The following is a 23906-nucleotide window of genomic DNA, read 5'->3' as shown; positions in this document are numbered from 1 at the left end:
CTGGCAGTGCCCAGGGCCAGGCTGGACAGGGCTGGGAGCACCTGGGACAGTGGGTGGAATGGGATGAGCCTTTAAATTACTTCCAACCCAAGGCAGTCTGTGATTCTCTGGAGTGTGGCCATCCTTGGCAGGGCAGAGCAGCTGAGAGGAAGCAGTGTTGTAAGAGCACAAAAGGGAACATCTAAATGCAGTCAAACGAGTTTCACTCCAGAATAGAGAGAGCATAACTTGCACTGGAGTGAGTCAGCTCTGCTGTTTCTTAAGCTGTTACATAACCCTGAATCATGCCCCAAATCCCACATTACACTTTATGGCATCTCTGAAGTGAAATTCTTTAATGCCAGTTGATTTTGTGGCTTGTCTCCCTCCTGATGGCAGAGCTGGCTGGGCAGGGGGAAGGGTCCTGCAGTGACCTGTCACAGTGGCATGGAGCTGGGGAGAAGTGCCTCACACCCCTCTGTCCCTGAGCTGGGTGTCACACACCTCTGTCCCATTGCTGGGTGTCACACACCCCTCTGTCCCTGAGCTGGGTGTCACACACACCTCTGTCCTATTGCTGGGTGTCACACACCCCTCTGTCCCATTGCTGGGTGTCTGTCACACCTCTGTCCCTGAGCTGGGTGTCTGTCACACACCTCTGTCCCTGAGCTGGGTGTCACACCCCTCTGTCCCTGAGCTGAAAATGGGGCTGTGAGGAGGAACATTTCCAGGCCTGGCACTGGGACTTGAGAGGTCCTGGGCAGATCCTCATGTCCACATCCCACCTCCCACAGCCTGTGGGGACTGGGATGCTGAGCCTGGGCAAGGATGACCTGCCAGCTGCTCCTGCCCTTCAGGACACCCCAGTGTGCCTCTTTCCCAGCAGAGGTGAGCTGCCAGCTGCCTCATCCTTCCATTGCAGCAAGTGAACCCATAGCTGCTCCTTGATGGCTGAATATTTTCATGGGTGAAAATATCCAGAGTGCAAGTTTGAAATTGCAGATGTTTCACTACTGAGGAGTTGATACCAATAATCTTAATTATTTTGGAAATGGTTTGGATGCAGGAAATGACAGGAATTTGCTGAAACTTACTGATTCTCTGGCAGTGTTGAGAAGGGCAGTGGCAGAGGCACTAACAGGGATACACACTGTGCTGCTTGGGAGCCCTACATGGAAATGCAGAGCAAGTGTGATTTCAAGCATTTGCAGCACTTAATTTTGCCTCATTTGTCATGCAGGTGAGGCAAGGGAAGTAATTTCCTAAATCTGTGGTGTCAAAACCAACATAGGCTTCAGTGTCTCATTGTGGTTAAGTTCACTGTTCACATGGACACAGTGAACCAACAGGCTCCTTTTTCTGTTTCAGTGCCCAGAGCTTATTTTGATATTAATCCATCATAACCACATATCCCAGCTGAATTAATCACTTACCTGTTAAGCTGCAGTTTCAATGTCAGAAGATTCAGTTCTTGAGCTTTTGTGGCTGTTCTAGCTGAGGAGGATTTCATACAAAGGAAATGTTAGTTGGTAAAAAACACAAATTTTTTACAAGATTTCCTCTTCTTGCCACAGAGAAATTATTTCCTGGAATTTGTTCTTCTTGTGATTTTCATCTCTTGGCTGCTGGTCACAACACCATGGAAGTGGGAGCTGTGTTTGCAGTCCTGAAAGCAATTTTGGTGCTTGGTAAGGGTGTGCAGAGTCCTGTGTGATGTGTTTGTGCCAGGGTCTGTGTGGGAAACAGCTCATGCTGCTTCACTTCTGGGGAATGCTCCTGGGAAAGAAAAGCCTGAGAACAAGGCAGGAATGTGGCTGCTGTCCTGCTCCTGCAGGGAGCACGTGGGGAGTGCAGGCTCCAGGTCAGAGACAATTTCCCTGGAGCCAGCCCCAGTGCAGAGGCTTCAGGCACTTGTGACTATTTCAGATGGTGACCCTGACCTCCCCCCCGAGTCCCAGTACATTTAAACTCAGGCAAGTCCCTCTCAAATACAGAGAGGAAATAGGGTCTCAGATGTGTTTTCTATGTTGCTGTGTTCTCAGTCCTCCCTGGTGACTCCAAAGGCATTTTATCACTGCTTTATTGAAGCAGCCCAGTCCTGTAACAGTTAAAACTGGCTACAGAACTGCACGGGTATTTAAGTTTGTTCTGCTCTTGATTCCTCTGAGCAGTGAGGAGTGTGGCTGGTGGCCCCCCTGATTGCAGAACTGCCCACCTCAGTTCAAGGTGGGGTGTTGAGAGCTGCAGGAGAGGAGCTGGAGAAAGGGCAGCACTTGGGGCCATCTTCTAAGGAAGAAAGAGAGAAACAAAAGAGGTGTGGCACTGGGGAACCCCTGCACTCAGAGCTGAACAGTGTTTGTGCAGGAGGAGTTTACTGAGGATTCAGATGTCATTTGGTCTGATGAAATACCATTGGTTTCAGAGGAAGAAATGTGGCAGCTTTGTAATCCATCTGCCAGGGGCTGCTTTGCAGCTTGGGGATGGGAAATGTTAGGGATTTAAAGGAGCAGTTGGAGCACTTGTTGTCTCTTGCCTTCTGTGGCTGTAGGAGATTTCCTTGCTGTTAAGGTCCCACCATTGTTATGTCACCTGCTTCCTGCTGGGAATTAAGCTTAAACTCATCTCTAGCTCCAAATGTATGAGAATTTTAATTACTTAATAGTAATTGATTTTCCTTCAGTAAAATATTCTTCCACTATGACTGAAATGTGTTTGTACTTTCTTGGGGTTATGCTAGACATTCTGTTGAATTAAGCCCATGCTGGAGTTTTAGAGCAAGCAGGGCAGTAGAGCCTTTAGAGGAAACTTCCTTGGGACCTACTTCAGACCACGAGCGTGGATTGGAAACTTCAGCTGCCTTATCTCCACCAAAGTGACATCCCTGGTTAGTCAGAGCAGACTTGGAATGACCTGCTGAGTTCCTGGGTCAGGCCTTCAGGTGTGGGGCAGCTCTTGCTCCCTCAGGGCCCCTGAGCTGGGGGATCTCAGGAGCAGCTGGGCTGGCTGGCACGCTGCTTCCTGAATGGTCTTGAGTGCCTCTGCCAAGACTTCAATTGACTAAAACAGAAACAGGCAGAGTTTTTTAATTGACTAAAACAGAAACAGCAGTGCCACTTCAGGGGAAAACGGGTAGACCAAAAAGGAAGGGACTGAGGATGGGAAGTATCAAAATAACTTTACTACTGAACTGCTGTGTTTGCTTCTCCTAAAGCATGTCCCTGCTGAGCCAGCAGCCTTTCCTGTCACTGCTACTCACTTGCCTTTAGGGTCAGGATGAGCAGAGGGAAGGGCTTGGTGCATCCCTGCACAATCCAGTTACTCAGGTAAGGCAAGCACAGAGCCCTGAGCACCCTGTGTCAGGTGGGTGTGTGTCAGCAGTTGGATGTGCACATGATGCTGTAAACCCAGGGAAATCACAGTGCTGTGCCAAAAGGAGCAGTCCCAGGTGGGGAAAATGGGGATGCCTTGTTCCTCTTTTGAGCGTGAATACATCTTTTCTCCTGAATTTGTTACAGAGAAATGTAATGAACTGGAGTCTGATTCCAGTTCTTTCTAGTAGAAACCATAAAGATATTAGCCCTGAGAGCAGGTATTCCCAGCCCTTTGATGGATCCTGGAAAGTTTGTATATATTTAAAACTGTCCTTCTTTAGGAGAACCCATCACCGTCTCCAGCTGGCACAGAGTGAGTGTTTAAGAGTTTTGCATACTGTAAAAGCAACATTCTTGTCCCAGACTGTTGCTGCCTGCAGCGGTCCTTTGGTTCTCCTGAGCTTACTCACAGCCTCTGCTCACGGTGCTCCAAACCTCCTGCTGGAACCCAGGCCTCTCCAGCCTCCAGCAGCTCCTCACTGAACACACCCAGTGCCCGGGCAGTGGGTCCTGCCTCCCTGCTCTGAGTTCAGCTTCTATCAGCTGCTGTGACAGTGGCAATTGGTGCCCCTGACATTTCCCACATTGCCCCTCAGCTCAGGTCCAGGCTGTACACAGCTCCACATCCCAGGGAAATTCACTCCTTTGATGGTTTTGCCCCCTGGTTTCTGCCACTTGGGTTTTGCTTTCATTGTCTGGGTTGTCCCCTGATTTGCTGCTGGTCCAGGGTCACTGAGTTTCAGGTCATTTCTTATCTGGAGACTGCATCAAATCCTGCTGGGAAGCTGCATCCAGTGCAAGAGACTTACTGACTTACCAGTTGTGAAATAGTGTGTTTCAAGCAATATTGCTAAGAAATGCATAACAAAGATGATTGTTTGTTTTTGTTTTTGTTTTTGTTTTTGTTTTTGTTTTTTTTTTTTTGTTTTGGGTTTTTTTTGTTTGTTTTTTTTTTCTGTTTTTTGTTTTTTGTTTTTTGTTTTTTTTGTTTTTGTTTTTTTTCTGCACAGGAAGATGCAGTCATGCAAATGACAGCAGATCATCAGCTCTTTACAAATAAACTTCTTCTTCCCATCTGTTTTCTCAGTCTGTTCTAAGCCTTAAATAGAGAGAAGGATAAAGAGATCAATAATATTTTATGATTTCTTATGGCTGAAAGGCCACAAATACTTAGAGGGAGAACATTACAGGAAGAAAACAACCTTAGTCCAGTGCTTTTCCTTAGATCCTCCGTGACTGGAGAGAAGGGTACCAGGGTGATGTCCAAGCCACACAGATGATGCACGAAGCCCTGCAACAGCATCTCAGCTGGTAACAGAACTTGAGGCCGTCCTGATGTTTTGAAAAGATGCAGCAGCTGCTCAGGAGGAGTGCAGAGGAGCAAGGAGCTGCAGAGTGCCAGCTCAGGGGGCTGGCTGGCTGTTTTATTCCGGGTGATCCCATGCCAGGGAGCCAAGGGAGTGTGCTGCTCCAGAGCCCTGCCACCTGTGTGCCCTTTTGCAGGTGAGGGCACGTTTGACACAGTGCAGGGCAGCACCCCGTGCACCCCAGACTGGCCCTGCTGCTCCTCAGCATCTTCACCCCAGGGCTGCGGGTCTGCAGAGTACTGAGTAGCTCTGCACTGTTCAAAGAGCTGCTTCCTGCCCTCAGAGCCTTCAGCTCAGGCTGCGTGTATGTAATTGTTATCTTTTATCCTGTTGCTGCTTGGTTTAGAGGTTCTGTGCTGGCCTGGTGTGGGGACACCTCCGTTTGGGAAAGCACTGGAGCCTTTATTCTCTCTTTTCCTCATGGAGCATTGTCCCTTGTTGGGCACTGTATTTCCTGCTGGCTCTGCTGGCACTCTGTGCTGATGAGCTGCCTTTGGGGCCTCATCACAAATCAGACCTCTGGGCTCCTGGCAGCCACAGCTCCCTGGGGTAACACTTGTTTTTGCTCTCAGTGAATTGCTCAGAGCGTGCTGGGTGTGCTGGGGCTCCTCACCAGTGGGATGCTCCTCTCGGACCTGTCAGCTGCCTCCCAAGGAGGCCTGAGCAGAACAAAAGGGCTCACATGAACTTACTGGAGAAACGAAAAGAAAGTGATGTATGTCCTTTTCAGCATTTCCTTTGAGTTGCTTTCTGTGCTCATGTTTTAATCCTGTTATTCCATGTCTGGGAAGGCCTCTTGGAAAAACAGGAGAGACTGAAGCATTCCCAGTGATAATAAGAAGAAATAGAAGAAAATAAAAATACAGGAATGTGGGTCTGGGAAGAGATTTCTAGGATTTTCTTCATATTCTATTACATTTGGGAAATCTGCAGGACACTTAGTTACTTTTATTCATGTTTGGGACACGAAACTTGTAATATGTACTTTCTATGTTGCATTTAAAGAAGAGATGAAAAGAAAACTTTTGTTCTTCAAAGAGAAAAACCCAAAAACATTGCAAAGCCACTTGCTTAAATTTAGTAAAGGTACAAGGAAATGATTCATGCAGAAAGTGGATGTTTTCTAATAGTGAAAGCAGTGTGGTGCTGTGCCCTGTCCCCGTTTCTGTCTGGCTGAGGGCTGTGTTTGCTCCCCAGAAGGAGCTGGGGGCCAAGTGCTCGAGAGCATCACCAGGGCCTGGCAGCCCTCCAAACTCTTACCCAGGTTTGTTTGTGCTTCCTCCTGTTTGGGGTGAGGTGTAGCTCTTACTGCACGTGCCAGTTTCTGAAATGCTTCCTGCTCACGTTGTGTTGGCACCAAACACATTGGGTTAAACCCAGGTCCCTTCAAATGGAAGCCAGTTTGGAAGAGTCCCACAAACTGTCCTGCCGTGCAGTCTGGTGTGGTGTCTGGGACACTTTCCCTTTTGTGGGGCTGGGGGTTCCTGAGCTGAGCAGTCACTCAGAGCCAGAGTGACTGAGAACACGTGTGGGCAGCCCTGCTGTGGTGTGCTGGTACTCCCTCAGCATCCAGCTGGATTGCCCATGTGCTGTGGCTTAAGTAGCTGTAATTTCAAGATGATTTTCTGGCCTTTTTGATGTTTCAGTGGAGTTCTTTGTGTTACTTATAGCCTGATGCTTTGGGCTGTCCTTGTGCTCCACCTGACCATGGGCTGGAGAAGGTGCCTGCTCTCGAGGCTGGGAAGTGCCTGGAGCTGTCAGTGGGAATTCCCAGACCTCACCTGGAGTTCACATCATTGCCAGCAACAAGGATGTCTCTGTCAGTAGGAAAATGGGCATTGCTTATGGATTTGGAAGGTATCAGTTAACATTTCCTCCAGAGTGCCTCCCCCTGCTCCTCACTGGCATCCCCGATGGCTCACGCAGCCCCCAGCCCTGGGGGTGCACCTGGGGGTGCACCTGAGGGCACAGCCTGGGGGACCCTCCCCAGCCCAGCTTCCTCCTGCCCAGCCGGCCCCTGCCCCAGCTCTGGGGGCACAGCCCGCGGACCCTGCATGACCCTGGCCCGTTTCCCTCCCCGTGTGGCTGATCCCTTTGCCAGCTGTGGTCTCTCTCAGGGCTTTTCTGCTCTCAGCTGTAGCTCTGTCCCTCCCAAGGTGTTGAACTTCGTGGGTAGGTAAGCCAGAACAAGCTCACTGCGGTGGCAGTGTCAGAGAGCCGGTGGGGTTCCATGGTGAGTGACAGCAAAAAGGGACAATTGAAGGAACAGAGGCCCCTTGGGGTATTTCCTCTGTGATTCACACTAAGAGCCATGGTGGATGATTTGCCATCTTCTAGATGTAATAAATCCACAGGCTCACATTTTTCAGCATTTTGGATATGTTCTTTATTTTGTATTTTATTTTGTGTTATTTTCTAGTTAGTGAATTGAGTTTTACAGTGATTTACTGGCTCCAGAGGGCAGCACTTCATAGTGATTCGAGAAACATTACAGTGACTTCTCCAAGCAGAAGTTTAAAAGTTTGGTTCCAGTTATAAATATTAAATATTTATTTCTGAAGCTCCAAATACAACTGACCTGTATTATACCTGTGTCAATTCTTCAGAATATACCAGAGTGGCTAAAAAGATTAAGGAAATGCTACTTTTGAAAACAAATGTATAAGATGACCTTTGAAGTCTGACAGAGAGATACATGGTTTTTATCAAGTTGCAGACAGTGCATAAACTGTTGCCATATCATAAAATTGGCTTGACATGCTAAGATGTTCAGGTCGTGTTTCTGATGTGACACACAACTTTTGTGCAGCAGCAGTAGCGAGATGCTTTATGTGACGCAGAACATACAGCAGCCCACAGTCTGAGCTTTTTTTTCTTTCCCATTTGCAAGTGGTGAGGATAACTAGGAAAAGTTTGCTATAGAAAAGCAGAGAAAATAGTCATGCTGAAATTGCAGCTTTTGAGTTAAAAAGTATTAATCTTATATAATTTTCATCCATTTTTGAAGGATTTTTAAAATAGCTCTTCTATCTTGAACAAACTGATGGGAGAGCGTGGCTGCAATAGGCACCTGCCTGGTGCAGACTCCTCTGCCAGCGCCTGCACAGCAGAAGGTGCTGTGGGCTGGGTTTATGGCCCCAAAAAACCCTCCCTGTACCGGTTAGTAGTGCCTTTGACTAACCTCAGCAGTTACTGATAGCCAGGAGATTACACAACATGTTTTAAGTGAAGGATTTGGTTTCAGAAAGGGAAAAGATGCTGAAGTCTTGTAAAACACTGAAACTGCCTTCAGTAAGCACCAGGTTTTGCTGAGCAAAGCTCGGGCGGTTTCTGTAGCGCCCACAGAGTTATTAGGGTACAGGATTACTCCAGTTTTATTCAGCACACCAGATTTCCAAAGAATCACTTAATTAAAAGCATTAGAAGCACATGCATTTTCACTGGGTCTAATGAGAAAAACAGTTGGGGATTTAGGAGGCAGATCTGTAAAGCTGAGAGACCAGAGATGGATGGTGGGTGCTGAGTTTGGGGTGCTGATCCCGCAGTGCTCGGTGCCACAGCTGCAGTGGGGGCTCCCCAAAGCTTTCTCTTCTGCAGGCTGAGCAGCCCTGGTGGGAGCCTGCAGGGCAGGCAGAGAGCAGTTCTTCTGAGAGTTCTCAGGTGCTCTGTGTCCGTGCTGTGCAGAACGCCTCCTGCCCTCGCTGCCCTCCCCACCTGCTGGCCCCCGTGCCAGGGCGGTACAGCCGGGCACCTGTGCCTCGGGCACTGTGGGGTTTGATCCTGCCGTGGCTCGGACACTGTGGGGTTTGATCCTGCCGTGGCTCAGGCACTGTGGGGTTTTTTCCTGCCGTGGCTCGGGCACTGTGGGGTTTGATCCTGCCATGGCTCGGGCACTGTGGGGTTTGATCCTGCCATGGCTCGGGCACTGTGGGGTTTGTTCCTGCCATGGCTCAGGCACTGTGGGGTTTGTTCCTGCCATGCCTCGGGCACTGTGGGGTTTGTTCCTGCCGTGGCTCAGGCACTGTGGGGTTTGATCCTGCCGTGGCTCAGGCACTGTGGGGTTTGATCCTGCTGTGCCTCGGGCACTGTGGGGTTTGTTCCTGCCATGCCTCGGGCACTGTGGGGTTTGTTCCTGCCATGCCTCGGGCACTGTGGGGTTTGTTCCTGCCATCGCTCGGGCACTGTGGGGTTTGTTCCTGCCGTGGCTCAGGCACTGTGGGGTTTGTGCCTGCTGTGGCTCAGGCACTGTGGGGTTTGTTCCTGCCGTGGCTCGGGTAACAAACTGTGGGTTTTTTTCCTGAACTGTGGAGTTTATTCCTGCCGTGGCTCAGGTAACAAACTGTGGGTTTTTTTCCTGCCGTGGCTCAGGCACTGTGGGTTTTCTTTCCCCTCTCCCCTCCCCTGCAGTTCCCAAGCCAGGCTGCAGCAGCCCCAGGAGCAGCTCTCTGGTGAGTGTGTGTGCAGTTAGTGTCCCAACATGGAATTGTCTTTCTGGAGTCTTTCTGCCTCTTTTTCTGCTGCTGGAGGTGGATAGAGGTCATCCACCGGCTGACAGCTGGACAGATGTCCCGGTGCTTTTGGTGTGGCACCAACGCCCAGCCCTGGGGCTGGGGCTGGAACCCCCTCCCCTTCCCCAGTCCCCTGCAGGAACAGTCCCCGAGGAAGTGAGTGCCCCTGACCTCGGGATGAGGGATTTGCTGACTGCTGCACCAAATTCAGGTATTTTTCTGTATTTTAGTACACTCACCCCCTTTTCTTCCTCCACCAGGTAACCAGCAAGGGGCGAGCCAGTCCGGGCACCCACCCCACTTCTGGCCATGCTGGGGCCGCTTGCACTGAGAGCAGGACCTGGCAATTCAGTGCACCAGGCATTGCTGGACAGCAGAACAGGAGCTCTTATTTCAGTCGTTGGATTTTGTGCTGCACTTGATGTGAATATGTAGCAAGGTTGGATACCGTTGTTGAGCCAGGGATGGGCGAAATGACTCATATGATTTTAGAAGATAAATGACTGTTTATTCAAAAGTGCATCTCTCTTTTATAGAGAATATCATGAAGACTAATTCTATTGGTCTTAGGGTAAAATACTTCATCTGATTGGTACACTGGACTTAGGTCAGTGTGGTAGAATATATCTATAAAAAAATATGAATGGAAAACAAGATAATAGATTGTTTACATTCCTCTTGGACTTTTTCCCAGGCTTAACCTGGCAGAAATCGTTCTCTTTTTCTCTCTGACTGAACTGAGAATATCCACAGGTTGGTTTTGGGATTAGGGTTATTTTTGCTAGATTTAACTAGATTTCAATATCTGGACTTTTGTGGGCCTATTTGAAGAACGTTATGGCTAATTTTATGAATTTGATGCTTTTTAGGTCCTGTTACTTTTAAAGAGGACAAAAAATGCCAAATTTATTTATTTGTGGGAAACACTTTTTAAATTTTAATTTATTTTTTTCCAAGAACTGCATTGGACCAAACTACTGAACTAAAGGCACTTCTGATTTTGGCAAAGTTAATTTGTTCATTAAAATCTTCACCTCTTTCTTTGTTGGCAGAACGTGCATCACTTGAAATCATGTTTATTTGACTGTGATTTTCATATGCACTTTACAGGGTTCTTTGTTTAAGGTACTTTGCACTTAATTCCTCTTGCACTTACTGTGTTTAGAAGGTGCTGAAGTGGGTTTATTGCTTGTGTTAGAACTTCTTTAAGTTTACATTAAAATCCACAATGTGATGTTAATAAACCTACAGGAAGCAGCAGGAGTTGCTGTGTGTTCTCTTCCCAGGGAGTCCTTGGCTGCTGCGAGGGACGGCATCGGCAGCTGGGTGCAAAACCACAGGCAAGCAACCGAGCAGAATCACCACAAACAAACTGTCATTATTCCTGCGCAAAGAGTTCCCCCCTTTGCTTGTGTTGAGAGTTGAAAAAGCAGAATAAATTTATTACTATTTTATGTCATTTAGGAGTCAGTCTATACAATTCTTTTTCAATGCATTCATTTTTCAGGAGGAACTTTAAATGTTGGAACATTTAAAAAACTCTGGCAATACTTTTTTCCTGTTTTGTGCTAACTCAATTTGCTTCTTAAACTTACCTGGCTGCTCAGTTAAGGCCAGATATTCAAATTGTTGTGATTTTTATTCTATTGAGAAATCATTAAAAAATGCTTTTGTGATAATAAGAAAGCAATGCCAAGCTGGAGTGATTCTACACCTAGCCTGTATGCACTTCCTCTCTTGTTCCAAACTGAGCTGTTCTGTGTCATCTCACTGCTCTGCAGAAAGACTGTGGCTGTGCTATTAAAAATGCTTAATTACTTGTTACATCATGGAATATTTATTTTAAAAACAGACTAAATATTAAAACACATTAAGAAGGTGATCTGCAGCCCAATAGACCTGCTCCTCAGTTCCCAGGTGTCCTTGCCCTCTCTGAACCGTGCTTATGACAGTCATACAAGGTGGGCAGTATTGAACTGATGCAAAACTGTGTCCGTGAAAGAGCTCTCTGGGCACGTTTCCAGAAAGTTACCACGTTTGATAGTCACTGTTTGTTCTTGCTTTGCTGAGTAGAAGTGCCTTAAATTTGCTTTCATTTAAATCCCCTGAACACGGAGAGGACCAATGGCAGCAAATAATGCTAGAGCTAATTTTCCCTTTCCTCTCTCCTTTTGCCCAGTGACTGCAGACTGAATGCTGTGGATGTGTCCAGGCACTCGCTTGTGCCACCTTTGATTAAAGCCAGGGCCAGGATGAGCCCAGCCTGGCTGCAGCCTGCATTCCCCGCGCTCCTGCTGCGTTTCTGCCTCAGATGACGCGCACGTAGGTGGCTGCGGAGTCGGTGCCAAGGGGGTTCCTCGCTGTGCACTTGTACGTGCCAGAGCTGGAGGGTCGGGGGTTCTGGAGGAGCAGAGTCCCCGTGGGGTGGAGCAGCTCGCCCCCAGAGCCCCGGCCCTGCTGAGCTGTCGAGAGCACGGAGCGGTCAGGCAGCTCCCAGGTGATTTCTGGTTTGGGGATGCCCAGCACGACGCAGTGGAGCTGCACTGCTGCCCCTGGCACGGTGCGGATGGCTGGGGGGGGCCTGCCCACGATCCGTGGGGCGTAGGCTGCGACCGTGACAGCAACGCTGAGGGAGGCGTCTCCAGCATCGTTGTGGGCCCTGCACACGTAATTCCCGGCGTCGTGGGCCGAGGCTGCCCGGATGACCAAGGTGCCGTTCTCCAGCAGCAGGTGCCTCCCGCTGACCTGCGGCCGGTCCAGCACGCGGCCCCCGGGCAGCGCCCACGCCAGCCTGGGCTTGGGGCTGCCCTCGGCCAGGCAGTGAAGCGACAGGGGCTCCCCGCTGACTCCCGTCACCAGCCCTGCAGGGCGGCTGAGGATATTGGGCTTCTGGGCAACCTCCAGGACCATCAGCTTTTCTATGTAGCCCACCTGGTTGCGGGCAGCGCAGCGGTAGCGCCCGGCGTGCTGTCTCTCGGGACTGTAGATGGTCAGGGTCCCGTCGCCTCCTGTGAAAAACTGGGATGTGCTGATGCTGCTGGAAAACCACGTGCCATTGGGCAGCATCCAGCTTATGTCCGGGGGAGGGTTTCCATCCACAGAACAGTTCAGCGTGGTAGTTTTTCCAGGTTTTGCTATTATTTTTTCATTGAAAGGGTTTTTGAACATTGGTCTCCGTAGCATTTCTGTGACTTCCAGCTGCACCACCAGCACAGTCTCTCCTGCATCGTTACGTGCTACACAGATAAAATCTGCCGTGTCTGAGGGCCTGATGTTCCGAATCTCAAGTGTCCCATTTTTGTGCACCACAATCCTGCTCCCGTAATACGGGGCTGTTAGGAAGATGTTATCAGGCATGATCCACATAATCTGAGGAGGAGGTGTCCCTTCTGCCCGGCAGTCGATGTGCTTCTTGGAGTGCCTCACTGCCGTCACCTTCATGATCGTTTTGTTCCGGTATAACCCATTTATGATGGGGGGTTTAGCAGCCACATCCAGCTTATACAGCTTGGTGTCGTCCCCGCCAGGGTTCTGGGCCACACACAGGTACTCCCCAGAGTCCAGCAGGCTGGCCTGGCTGATGGAGAGCGAGCCGTTGGCATGCAGGGAGTGCCTGTCTGTGGACGAGGAGATCATCTCACTGGAGGGCAGCAGCCAGAATATCTGTGCCCTGGGTTGTCCAGAAGCCTCACAGTCCAGCAGGGCTGCGTCTCCAGCTGCCACTGTAATGTGTGTCTTGTAATTGTGCTTTATTTGAGGGGCTGCCACAATGACCGTGATGTGGATCTTCATCTCATCCCTCCCCAGCATGTTTTGGGCATAGCACGTGTAGTCTCCTTCTTCTGCCACTCCAGCTTTGTTGAGGTACAGAGTCCCATTGCCAAAGAGGACGTACCTGCGAGCCCTGTGCCCGCTGTCATCCGCCAGCATCGCGTTGTTCACCACCGTCCCGTCCGGCAGGCCCCAGGATATTTCTGGTGTGGGCGACCCTGAGGCCTTGCAGTCCACTCTGAAATCCTTCCCGTAGGGCACCAGTTTCTTGAACTGCTGCTTGTGGTCAATCTTGGCTGGTTTCATTGTGATGCTGACTTTCATCAGTATCAGATCCTCCCCAATTCTGTTTCTTGCGACGCACAGATAATCACCTGCATCCTTTTCTGTAACTGCTTCAACAGCCAAGGATCCATTGGGGTAGACATGGATCCGACTTCCCATTCTGTTGTGGGGAGAGAGAGGAAGAGAATTATGGAAACAAGTGCTGGGGATGAACACCGAGCACTGGAAGGGACTGAACGTGTTAGCAGCACGGTGCGGCACAGAAAGCCTTTCCAAAGGCACTGTGCCCGCACCTCCTGCCCAGCCAGCATGTCCTGCCCTGATGTCACTGTCAGTTTTGGTGCTGTGTCGATGTGAGCACTGCTGGCTCTGCTGGGAACACCTGGAGTTGGGGCTGTCTCTCCTAAGGTGGAGGTGAAGTGTTACTGTGGGAGGGGATGTGGGGAGACCTCCAAAGGTAGACGTGGCAGAGATGAAAGAAACCCCTCCCTCCCAGGCCCTGCTTCACAAATCTGTTAAAGATAACTTCCCCTCCTCTAAACTGACAGCAGTCAGCCAGCGCATGGTGACAGTAATTACCTTAATTCAAATACAACTTGTACCTGTTTTGAGACCTCACTCAGGGCAATTGGTGTGATCTGTTAATTGGTCTGTTATTAGAAATAGATGCTGTTAGATGTTTCACAACTGTTTAAAATGAGTTTAGTTCACAGTGTATTAGTGCTGTAATAGGCAATTACGTGAGCACTGGAGCAGACAGTGTTTGAAGCTCCAAAGAGGAGAAAGAAAAAAAGTATAATACCTGTGCCACTGGTCCACAACAGCCTTGGAGGGCAACCTCCAGATTATCCTGGGAGCGGGCTCCCCACCTGCTGTACAGTTCAGAAGCAGCCTCTCGCCAAAGTCCAGCCGAGTCAGCTCCCGAGAGGCGATGGCTATTTTCGGAGGCGTCTCCCTGCGCTGCACCACGAGGCTGACCACCCTCCTGTCCGAGCCCGTGGAGCTGGTGGCGATGCACTCGTAGGTGCCGCTGTCGGCGGGGGCGGCGCTGCCCAGGTGCAGCGTGCCGTTGGGCAGCAGGCGCAGCCGGCCGTGCAGCGGCTGCAGCGGCTGCAGCGGCTGCAGCGGCTGCAGCGGCTGCAGCGGCCGCAGCGCCGCGCCGCCGGGGAGCACCCAGTGCACGCCGGGCTGCGGCTGCCCCCGCGCCGTGCAGGGCAGGCTCAGGCTCTGCCCCGCCGCGGCCGCCACGCTCTGCCGGCTCTCCTCCAGGATGCTGGGCGGCGCCGCCACCACCTGCAGCCTCACGGCCAGCGCGTCGCTGCCCGCCGGGCTGCTGGCCCGGCACGTGTAGAGGCCCCGGTCGTACACGGTGAGCGCCCGGACGAGCAGCGTGCCGTCGGGCCGCACGAGCGCTCTGCCGCCGCCCGCGGACGAGTCCCGCAGCTCGGTGCCGTTGGGCAGCAGCCAGGAGACGCGGGGCGGGGGGCTGCCCTGGGCCCGGCAGGGCAGCGCCACGGCGGCCCCGGAGTGCGCGGTCAGCAGGCGGCCGCGGGCGCCGGCGATGCGGGGCGGCCGCGCCCGCACGGCCAGAGTCAGCAGCAGCCGCGCCTCGCCCCGCGCGTTGGCCGCCGTGCACAGGTACTGCCCGCCGTCCTGCGGGCCCGCCCGGGCGATGGCCAGCGTCCCGTTGGGCAGCACGGCCCAGCGGCCGGCGCCCGCACCGCGCCCTGCGGAGCAAGCACGGAGCGGCCGTCACCGCGCGGCACTGCGCGGCACGGACTGGCACTGCATGGAACAGACTGGCACTGCATGGTACAGACTGGCACTGCGCGGCACGGACTGGCACTGCATGGTACAGACTGGCACTGCGCGGCACGGACTGGCACTGCGCGGCACGGACTGGCACTGCATGGTACAGACTGGCACTGCGTGGAACAGACTGGCACTGCGTGGAACAGACTGGCACTGCGCGGCACGGACTGGCACTGCATGGTACAGACTGGCACTGCGTGGAACAGACTGGCACAGCGTGGAACAGACTGGCACTGCGCGGCACGGACTGGCACTGCGTGGAACAGACTGGCACTGTATGACACAGACTGGCACTGCGTGGAACAGACTGGCACTGCGTGGGACAGCCTGGCACTGCGTGGGACAGCCTGGCACTGTATGGTACAAACTGGCACTGTATGGTACAAACTGACACTGCTTGGCACAGACTGACACTGCCTGGCACACACTGGTACTGCCTGGGACAGCCTGGCACTGTCTGCCTCTTGTTGTGTTTCCTCAGTCTCAAATACCCTGGCCTGCTCTGCTCTGTGCAAAAAATGAAGACAGCGGTAACAAACCGTAAAGAAATCCGAGAATTCTGCATATACAATGCCAAAGCTTTAAAGTAAGAATGAAGCTGAATCTCCAGCAAAGTTTGGATAAAGCACATGGGGCTTTACAATCCAAACCTGGCACAGCTGTAACTGGATTTGAGTGGGTTTTACCACATTTTTCTTTTCACTTGTCTCACTGTCCTGGAATAGCAGGTAATGTACAATAAATACTGAATTATTCCCATAATAAGCAAGGCATTATAATTAAACATAGATTTGATTTTAAAAATAATTTCACTAAAGACCTCAGAGTCAGCACTAAGATGCTCTAGCGAGTCTCTGTCACTGTTTCCAAGTTTACCTTTCACTAATATTTCACAGGAATCTGAAATGAAGCAATGCACACAGAAGAGGTGCCAGATTACAGGACTAATGGAAGGTAAACTCTAGAGAGGTTTATCAAGCTCACCTGATGGTATCTTGGTCCACTGTATTGTAGGAGTGGGGTTCCCAGTGGCTTCACAAGGAATAAAAGCATCAGAATTCTCCAGCAGAGTCAAAGTAGCTACATTCCCTCCCACTATAGTGGGCTTTGAAAAATGGTTTCTGCTTGCAGAACCTGAGGTGATGGGACTGGGGAGGGTGGTGGTGCCTCGATTTTGTCGCCTTTCAGACCAGGCACTGGCAGAGCTGTCCTTGTCCCCTTTCCACGCAGGTGCGATGTGCGGCGCGTTCTTGCTGCCTGTGGGCTCGAGAGGCGGCCGGGGCTGGGGCTGGGGCTGGGGCTGGGAATGGGGCTGGGGATGAGGCTGGGGATGGGGCTGGGGCTGGGAATGGGGCTGGGGATGAGGCTGGGGATGGGGCTGGGGCTGGGAATGGGGCTGGGGCTGGGGCTGGAGCTGGGGATGGGGATGGGGCTGGAGCTGGAGCTGGGGATGGGGATGGGGCTGGGCATGGGGCTGGGCATGGGGCTGGGGCTGGGGCTGGGGCTGGGGATGGGGCTGGAGCTGGAGCTGGAGCTGGGGATGGGGATGGGGCTGGGCATGGGGCTGGGCATGGGGCTGGGGCTGGGGCTGGGGCTGGGGCTGGGGATGGGGATGGGGCTGGGGCTGGAGCTGGGAATGGGGCTGGAGCTGGGGCTGGGGATGGGGCTGGGAATGGGGCTGGGGATGGGGCTGGGGCTGGGGATGGGGCTGGGGATGGGGATGGGGATGGGGCTGGGGCTGGGGCTGGGGATGGGGCTGGGAATGGGGATGGGGCTGGGGATGGGGCTGGAGCTGGGGCTGGGGATGGGGCCGGGGCTGGGGCTGGGGCTGGGGCTGGGGATGGGGCTGGGGCTGGGGCTGGAGCTGGGGATGGGGATGGAGATGGAGCTGGGGCTGGGGCTGGGGCTGGAGCTGGGGATGGGGATGGAGATGGAGCTGGGGCTGTCCACGGCCCCGCGGGGGCTCGGCGGCTCTCGGGGGCACAGTGGGCACAGGGCCGTGGTGCTGGGCACTGGCTGCAGCCGGGGCACTGGGCACGGCTCCTGCCGGGGCTGCGGTGCCAGGCTTTTCCCGGGCAGCTCCCTCCCCCGTTCTCAGGCAGGGCTCTCCGCCCGCCGCGGTGGTGGCTCTGGGGTGCTGGGTGGGTGCTGGCCCTGGCGTGGCACGGGCTGCAGCAGGTTGGGCACTCGTGGCACCAGGGGGCTCGTCCAGCCGTGGGGAGGCTTGGGGACCCATGGTGGGAGTCTGGGCAGGACCAGCAGCTGGTGACGTGGCCAGCTGGGTGTTCCTCTGTGGGTCTGGCGTGGTTTGGAGAGCCGTGGGGGGGCTCTGAGCAGTCACAGTGCCAGGCAGTGGCGTGGCTGACTGCAGCTTCCTCCAGGTCGCTGCTGTCCGTGTGGCTGCCGTGGGCCTGTGCTGGGGTGCCTGGGGGCTGTCGGGGGTCCCCAGCGCTGCTGTTTCGGGCCTGGGGACTGCACCGAGGCTCCCAGGGAGAAGCTTTGCTGGGGCAGGGCTTGGAGGCACAGCTGGGGATGTAAGAGCTGGCACAGTGGGGGTGGCTGTGCTCGCTGCAGGGGTGGCTGCACTGCTCTGGGCTGCAGCCACACGCTCTGGGGCAGGTGTTTTAGGAGGCCTCTTCCTCCTCTGACCTCTCCTTCCTCCCACTCTGAGTATTTTACTTTTGGTGATGCTGGTGTTGGTTCGAGGAGTAGTAACAAGTGTAACTGTTGGCTTCAAACCCATCACACCCACTCCACTGGTTGCAGTAGTGGCAGCGTCCTCTGCAGTGACAGACGTGGCTGTGGTAGCAGCTTTTTGCCTTGCACTATGTTTCTTTTCCTCTTCCTTGAGGAATGCTGTGTTTTGATGGGTACCCATGGGGTGCTCCAATGGCATATTCATGGTGGAGGGGGAAGACTGGGGTGTTTCTGGGCTAAATGGATTGATGGAACTGCTCAAGTTGTTGAAGGTTGGTACATAGCTCATATTCACTTGAACACCTGTAGCCACAGCTGTACTTCCTCTGGCAGACCCCGGCCTCCCAAAATTGTATTGGTGCTTTCTCATACTTGGGACACGTCCTGGTCTAACAATTCGTCTCCGACCAGAAATTTTCCTTTGTCTCCCATAGTGCTGCTGCAGCTGGGGTGGATGAGTTGGAACCTCCTGGATAACCTGGATTTGCTGATGAGTAGCAAGAGTCGAGGCCAGTGGCAGATTAGGGGCTCCTCCTTTCTGAGTACTATGAAAATAAATAGGGCCAAATTCAGAGCTTGGTGCATTGACTGTTGCCACAGGGACCCGGTGATCTGTTTTGGTGGAGACATTATCAATAGAGTCAGTAAAAATATGTAACTTGTCTGCTGTGCTTTGGGGAGTTACAGCCTTGCCTGTAGCTTCTGTCGTGGGTGTTGTGGATGCAGATTTTAGATGCTGGTTATTACTTTCCCCAGAATATACTGACTTTTGCCCAGCAGGGAAGAGTGTGGCTGCTCCACTTGGTACAGCTGGCTGTTTTACACCATTTGCTGATATTTGACTCAAAGCAGATCTTTCCCATGGGTCTGTAGGTTTTGGAAGCATTTGCAGCCTTTTGCTGGCAGGTGCCGCAGAGTGTGGAAGAGGTGAGGGTAGGGGAGTTAATGGCTCTGTGGGCAGGAGAGAGGAGTCCCAGGCAGGAGGGGGATTCGCAGTCTCCCCGGGCCCTGCAGTGATCGTGAGTTCTGTCCCTCTCCCCCGAGCAGGTGCTGGGGATCTTCCGGCTGCTGGTATCATGAATTCTTCTTCTGGAGATACGAGATCACCAGATGTCTCCTCCTCCTCCTCGGGTACCTCTGAGAGCTTATGGACTTGAATGGGTGCTTCTGTTGCAGCTTCTCCTCGTTTGTCTGTCACTGTTGAGTTCCTCTTTGTTTTCTCCAGCAAGGCCGCCCAGCGCTGTGGATCAGCTCTCCTGCCTGAGGAAACAAACTGTCTCCTGTGTGCCCTGAACCGCCTGCCTGCTCTGTCTGCGTGGGGCCGGTGAGGCGTTTTGCCGTGGCTGTTCCCCTGACGTGCGCTCTGTGCGCCCCGGCCGCTGGCTGCTGAGGCAGCAGATCCCCCGTGAGCTCTCAGGGTGGCCGCAGTGCCTGAGGGGTGTCTCTGCGCCGCAGCAGAGCCCGGCAGTTCATCGCCAGAGCCTTCTTCCCACTCTCCCGGAGCTCCATGCTTTTTCTTCGGAGCAGTTTCCTCCTGCCTCATCAGCACTTGGAAAACCAAAAGGTCAGCCCCGTACCGGTTGGCTGCAACACATCGGAAGTAGCCCGCATCTCGCTCTGTCACCCCTTGTATTCTCAAGGTGCCGTTGGCAAGAATATGTTTGTTCCCAGCAGAGTGACGGAGAATTGTGTGCTCGGGGAGCACCCAGGTAACGGCAGCGTCCGGAGCAGCCGTGGATGTGCAGGGGAGCTGGAGTGTGCTGCCAGGAGCGGCCGACAGCCGGGCCCCATTGAGCCCGCTGTGCTCCACCTGAGGATCCACCACCGTGATTCGGAACGGGAGCGCGTCGGCGTCCTCGTGGTTGGTGCCGATGCAGTGATAGAGCCCCGAGTCAAAGACGTCGGCCGTCCGCAGCGTCAGCACCCCGCTTTTGAGGACTGCGATCCGCCCGTCCTCGCTGATGTGAGGCGCTCGCACTTTGCTGCCGTCCGCCAATATCCACTCCACGGCGGGAGCCGGCTCGCCTGCCGCCTGGCACCCCAGCTCCACGCTGCCCCCGACCAGCACCGTGTGCTCCGTTTGGGTGCTGTTGTCCCTGGCAATGATGGCCCAGGGGTGTCTCGCCTGCTCTTCCCCACCGCTGGGCACAGCGAGCCGGGCCTCGGCGGTGTAGCGGACGCGCAGCGTGCTGAGCGTGCTGGCTGTCCTGTCCAGCTGCAGGGACACCTGGCTCTGCAGCAGCCAGGCTGGCTCAGCTCGCAGCTCAGCCTCTACACTGGTGAAAAGTTCGTCTTTCTCACTGAGGATCTGCTCATATTTGTAGCTACTGAAGGGCTCGTCAGCCATCCGCACAGTTCGCTCCAGTTTCAAAGGAGAGCTGCTGTACAGTGCCAGGACACTCCACAGCTGCTGGATTTGTTCAGCATCGATGCCACACACCAGGAATGCTGAGAACGAGGTTTTCAGCACTCTGCTGGGGCCATTTTTGTCAAATGAGATGGGAGACATTTCTTTAGGTCTCTGGACATTGCAAACCATGTTGCCTCGATTTCCTGCTTGGTCAGTCATATTCAAAGCCACAGATCCTAGCGGGGCTGTCAGGTCCTTGGGAGACACGAAACTGAAATCCCCATCATCTGGCACCGTGAGGTTTCTGGATTTCAGGGAGTCATGGATGACTGGCTTAGTGCAGGTGAAAGATGCAGGAGGGAGATCCACTAAACTTTTCCCATGATGAGTTTTGGGACTAGCACAGACTGGGCATTGCTGGACACCAGAACTTCTCTCCTTTCTGCACTTTATAACATCTGAAGGGAAGAAAACTTCAGTAAGTTTCTGTGATACAAGTTTTAGAATTAAAAATTATATATAGCTACTAACAAGTGGTTCTTTCGAATAAAATAAAACCAAAGCTTGAAGTGACATGTGAATGGCAGCAGCAGAGAAAGTCCTAGAGTCCCTTGAGTTCCTGAATTTTTTTTTTAATGGATCAAGTGCAATGTGGCTCTTGCTCTTGCAAATTCCACAGAAGTTAACTTGTTCCTTGTGGATTCTCCCGGAGACAGAAGCTTTGGACTGGCCAAGGGAAATTCTCCATTCAGGAAAGCTGCACTCGGGAATGGCCACTAGATTAATTTATTCTGGGAAATGCAGTGGTATCAATCTCTTTATCTTGATTGCACACACCTATACAAATCCTATCTTCCGGTCTTCTCTGGGAGAATAAATAGATGAATAAAGGACATTCACCTGTATCAGGAAGAGGAGGATGCTACCACAGGACTAAAGGGCATAAACAAAGCCTTCAGCTCACCTGGTCTCTCCTGTGCCCACCCTGCAAACCCCTGCAGGCTGCAGTCGCAGGACCAGGGGTTTCCATGGAGGTAAATGCTCTCAAGCTCTGACATGTAGGAAAACATTTCTTGTGGAAGTGAAGTCAGCACATTGTCAGATAGAGAGATGTGCTTCAGGAAGGATATTCTGAATATTTGACTGTAGCGCAAGGTGACAAAAGTGTCTGGATGCAGCTGCTGAAGTAAATTTCCATCCAGGTGGACCAACCTCAAGGAAGTGAGCCCATAGAAAACATTGGGATTCACAAATTCAATTTGATTGTGGTCCATATGCAGCCGTACCAAGCTGTTCAGGCCATAAAATACATCCTGCTGAAGCACTCTGACCTTGTTGTAACTCATTTTTAAGACCTGTTCATGAAAAAGTAACAAATGCATAATATTAAGCCATGTTAAATTATAGGACCCCTAATAAATGCTGCTGGAGGTTGCTCTGTGCAGTGAAAGTTCTTCACCAGACCAGGAATGCCAGGTAACTGCAGTTTCTTTAAAGAACTGTTTATATGCATTGTGTTACGTTTCTGCACAGTTTGGCCTTTTTTTATGAAGGTTAGAAAGGGACAGGATTGTACTGAAGGGAAAGGGAAATCTCAATAGAAAAAAAAAAAATCTTCAAAAAGCCCCAAACTGACTAATAAATTAACAATGATAGGTTTTCTTTTTCAGACACAGTAGTTGGAGCTTTGCAATCTTTCTCCTCTGTAGAAAGAGAGTTTTGACTGCAGCTGCCCGCTAAGATACAGCTGAGAGATATCTACCAATGTGTTTGTCATGCTTTTCTCCCCGTACCTGAGTGCCTACCTGGGAAGGAAGGACATTTCCCATGAGGATACTGGATTTTGAACACTGTTGACTTTCACATGAATAAGGTAAGAAACAGGAAACTGAAATGCTACAGGAGGCTGCTCTGTGGCTGCTTAGCAGTATCACTGAGAGTTAAATCATAACAAAAAGTAACACTGGCTCATTTAGCTCTTACCTGTAGTGAACGTAAATCACTGAACACCTTCTCAGGGATCGTGCTGATCTCATTGCTGTGCAGCATCAGCAGCTCCAGTTTCTCCAGGCCAGCAAAGTCAGTGGGGCTGAGTTTTCTCAGGCTGTTGTAGCTGTACAGGATGGCTTTAGTCAGCCCCAACTCACAGCTTTTAAATCCAGCCAACCCAAAACAAAAGAACCACTCTTTGGGAACGGCTGAAGGTAAGCAGCACTTTCCTTTGCCAAGAGGAAAGTAAGTCATTCCTTCATGTTAGCACAAAAGGTGGTCACCTTTCCAGGACAGGAACATTCCCAGTGGATGGGATGAGTGACAGCAAGCATGAAACACATCTGTCTGTGTTCACTTCGCTAGCACTTCAGTGAAAAGCTCCTTGCATGTTTTCTGCAGACACATCTGGATGGTTCAAAGGTTATGTGCATCAAAAGGGACGCACAGATCAGACAAATACTGCTGATGAGTCTCATCATTTGATTTGAGACAGGACACTTGCTGGAAACTGCCTGAAGAGGCCAGACAAGCCTGGGTTTCATCTATTCCCTGCTCCTTTAACCACACAGAGAACGGAGCCACCATGGAGGCTGACATGGCCAGACAAGTGACATTTCCCTGGAACTCAGCAGATGAAAGCATAGACCCTAAAGCTGTGAGACATCCTCAGTGACAGAATCACAGAACAGGCTGAATTGGAAGGGACTCAGAAGGATCATTTAGCGAATAGCTCACAGGGGGATCTAGTCCCAGACCTTGGTGTTACATCACAGCAAGTCTCTGCAGATTTTAATACCCGTGCTCCTTTTCCAGACCAATTTCTGAGCTCTGGACTACCCTTCCCCAGAGAGAAATCTATTTCAGTCTTCTTGCAGGTTCCATGCAAGAGACACAACATATTCAGGTAATATAAAGGGAAGTTAAGTTCAAAACTTTCTGAAGTTCTCGTGTGTCCTATGGCAGATCCCCAAAATTTCTCCTTACTGTGGGTGGTCTCGGGGTCTGCTGGCTGTGGCTGCAGCCGCTGCTGAGCACTGCAGAACATTACAGACTTACCTATTGCTGTGGTCAATTTTTAGCCCTAAATCTGGGAGGCTAATTATTGCCGTGCGAAGTGTTGAAAGGCAAGCTGAGCGCTCGAACGCCGCAGCCGCACGTACCCCAGGTTGATGCGCTGCACGTCCGGCGGGATGCGCGGCGGGACGGCGCTGAAGTAGCGGAAGGTGCAGTGGAGCTCGGCGGAGCCGTGGCAGGCGCAGGGCCGGGGACAGGCGCTGCCGGCCGGGAGGGTGGCCAGGCAGGCGGCCAGGAGGGTCGCCAGCCAGCGGGGCCGCTCCCCGCGCGGGGCCCCCATCCTGCGGGGATCCTACGCTGCCATCCGGGCTCCTGCGGGGGAAGCAGAACACGCGGGCGCTTGCGGCGCCGAGCCGCCCGCGGTTAAGCCATAAGCAAAAAAAGAATTCTTAACTTGAAAGAAAAACCCGCCCACGAGCCAGCCCCCGAACTCTCGGGTTTCCCCTCAGCGACGGATCTGTGGCGTGACCCAAAGCGCTGTCGTTTGACAGCTGCCCGCGGCGCCCCTGCCCGGCGCGGTGTGCGGGAGCTGCCGCTCGCAGGAAGAGCTGGAATCCCGCAGGGAGCGGCGGGGGAGCCGCAGCCGGCGCCCGCCGTGCGTCCTGCGGAGCTGGCCCGGCCGTGCGGAGCGCTCCCGCCTCCGCCGGCGGCTCATCCCCCGGGGCGCCTCCACACGTCAGCTCCTTCCCCGCCAGGAACT

At 52.6% G+C, this 23906-nt stretch overlaps 1 protein-coding gene across 1 annotated transcript; it reads right to left on the bottom strand.

Moving 5' to 3' along the window:
• Nucleotides 1–11532: 11532 nt before the first annotated feature.
• IGSF10 (immunoglobulin superfamily member 10) lies at nucleotides 11533–23486 on the bottom strand. The gene is made up of 7 exons (XM_077785545.1): nucleotides 23293–23486; nucleotides 22124–22253; nucleotides 21105–21495; nucleotides 17290–20598; nucleotides 16078–16350; nucleotides 14084–15008; nucleotides 11533–13441 (listed from the first exon to the last, which is right to left on the bottom strand). Exons 1-7 carry the CDS (start codon nucleotides 23484–23486, stop codon nucleotides 11533–11535), a joined length of 7131 nt encoding a protein of 2376 aa, XP_077641671.1.
• Nucleotides 23487–23906: the final 420 nt, after the last annotated feature.

The sequence above is a fragment of the Lonchura striata genome, chromosome 10, assembly GCF_046129695.1.
Source record: "Lonchura striata isolate bLonStr1 chromosome 10, bLonStr1.mat, whole genome shotgun sequence".
In the NCBI taxonomy this organism is placed as follows: domain Eukaryota; kingdom Metazoa; phylum Chordata; class Aves; order Passeriformes; family Estrildidae; genus Lonchura; species Lonchura striata.
Note: the sequence above shows the minus strand (reverse complement) of the source record. Positions and strands in the feature narration are given on the sequence as shown.

Excerpts from the sequence above, each read along its gene's own strand:
- IGSF10 (XM_077785545.1), bottom strand. The coding sequence starts at position 23,486 with ATGGGGGCCCCGCGCGGGGAGCGGCCCCGCTGGCTGGCGACCCTCCTG. Across the intron at positions 16,351-17,289 it reads ACGGCTGGACGAGCCCCCTG|GCAGCAAGAACGCGCCGCAC; the intron begins GTGCCACGAGTG and ends TCGAGCCCACAG. Across the intron at positions 15,009-16,077 it reads GTGGACCAAGATACCATCAG|GGCGCGGTGCGGGCGCCGGC; the intron begins GTGAGCTTGATA and ends CTTGCTCCGCAG.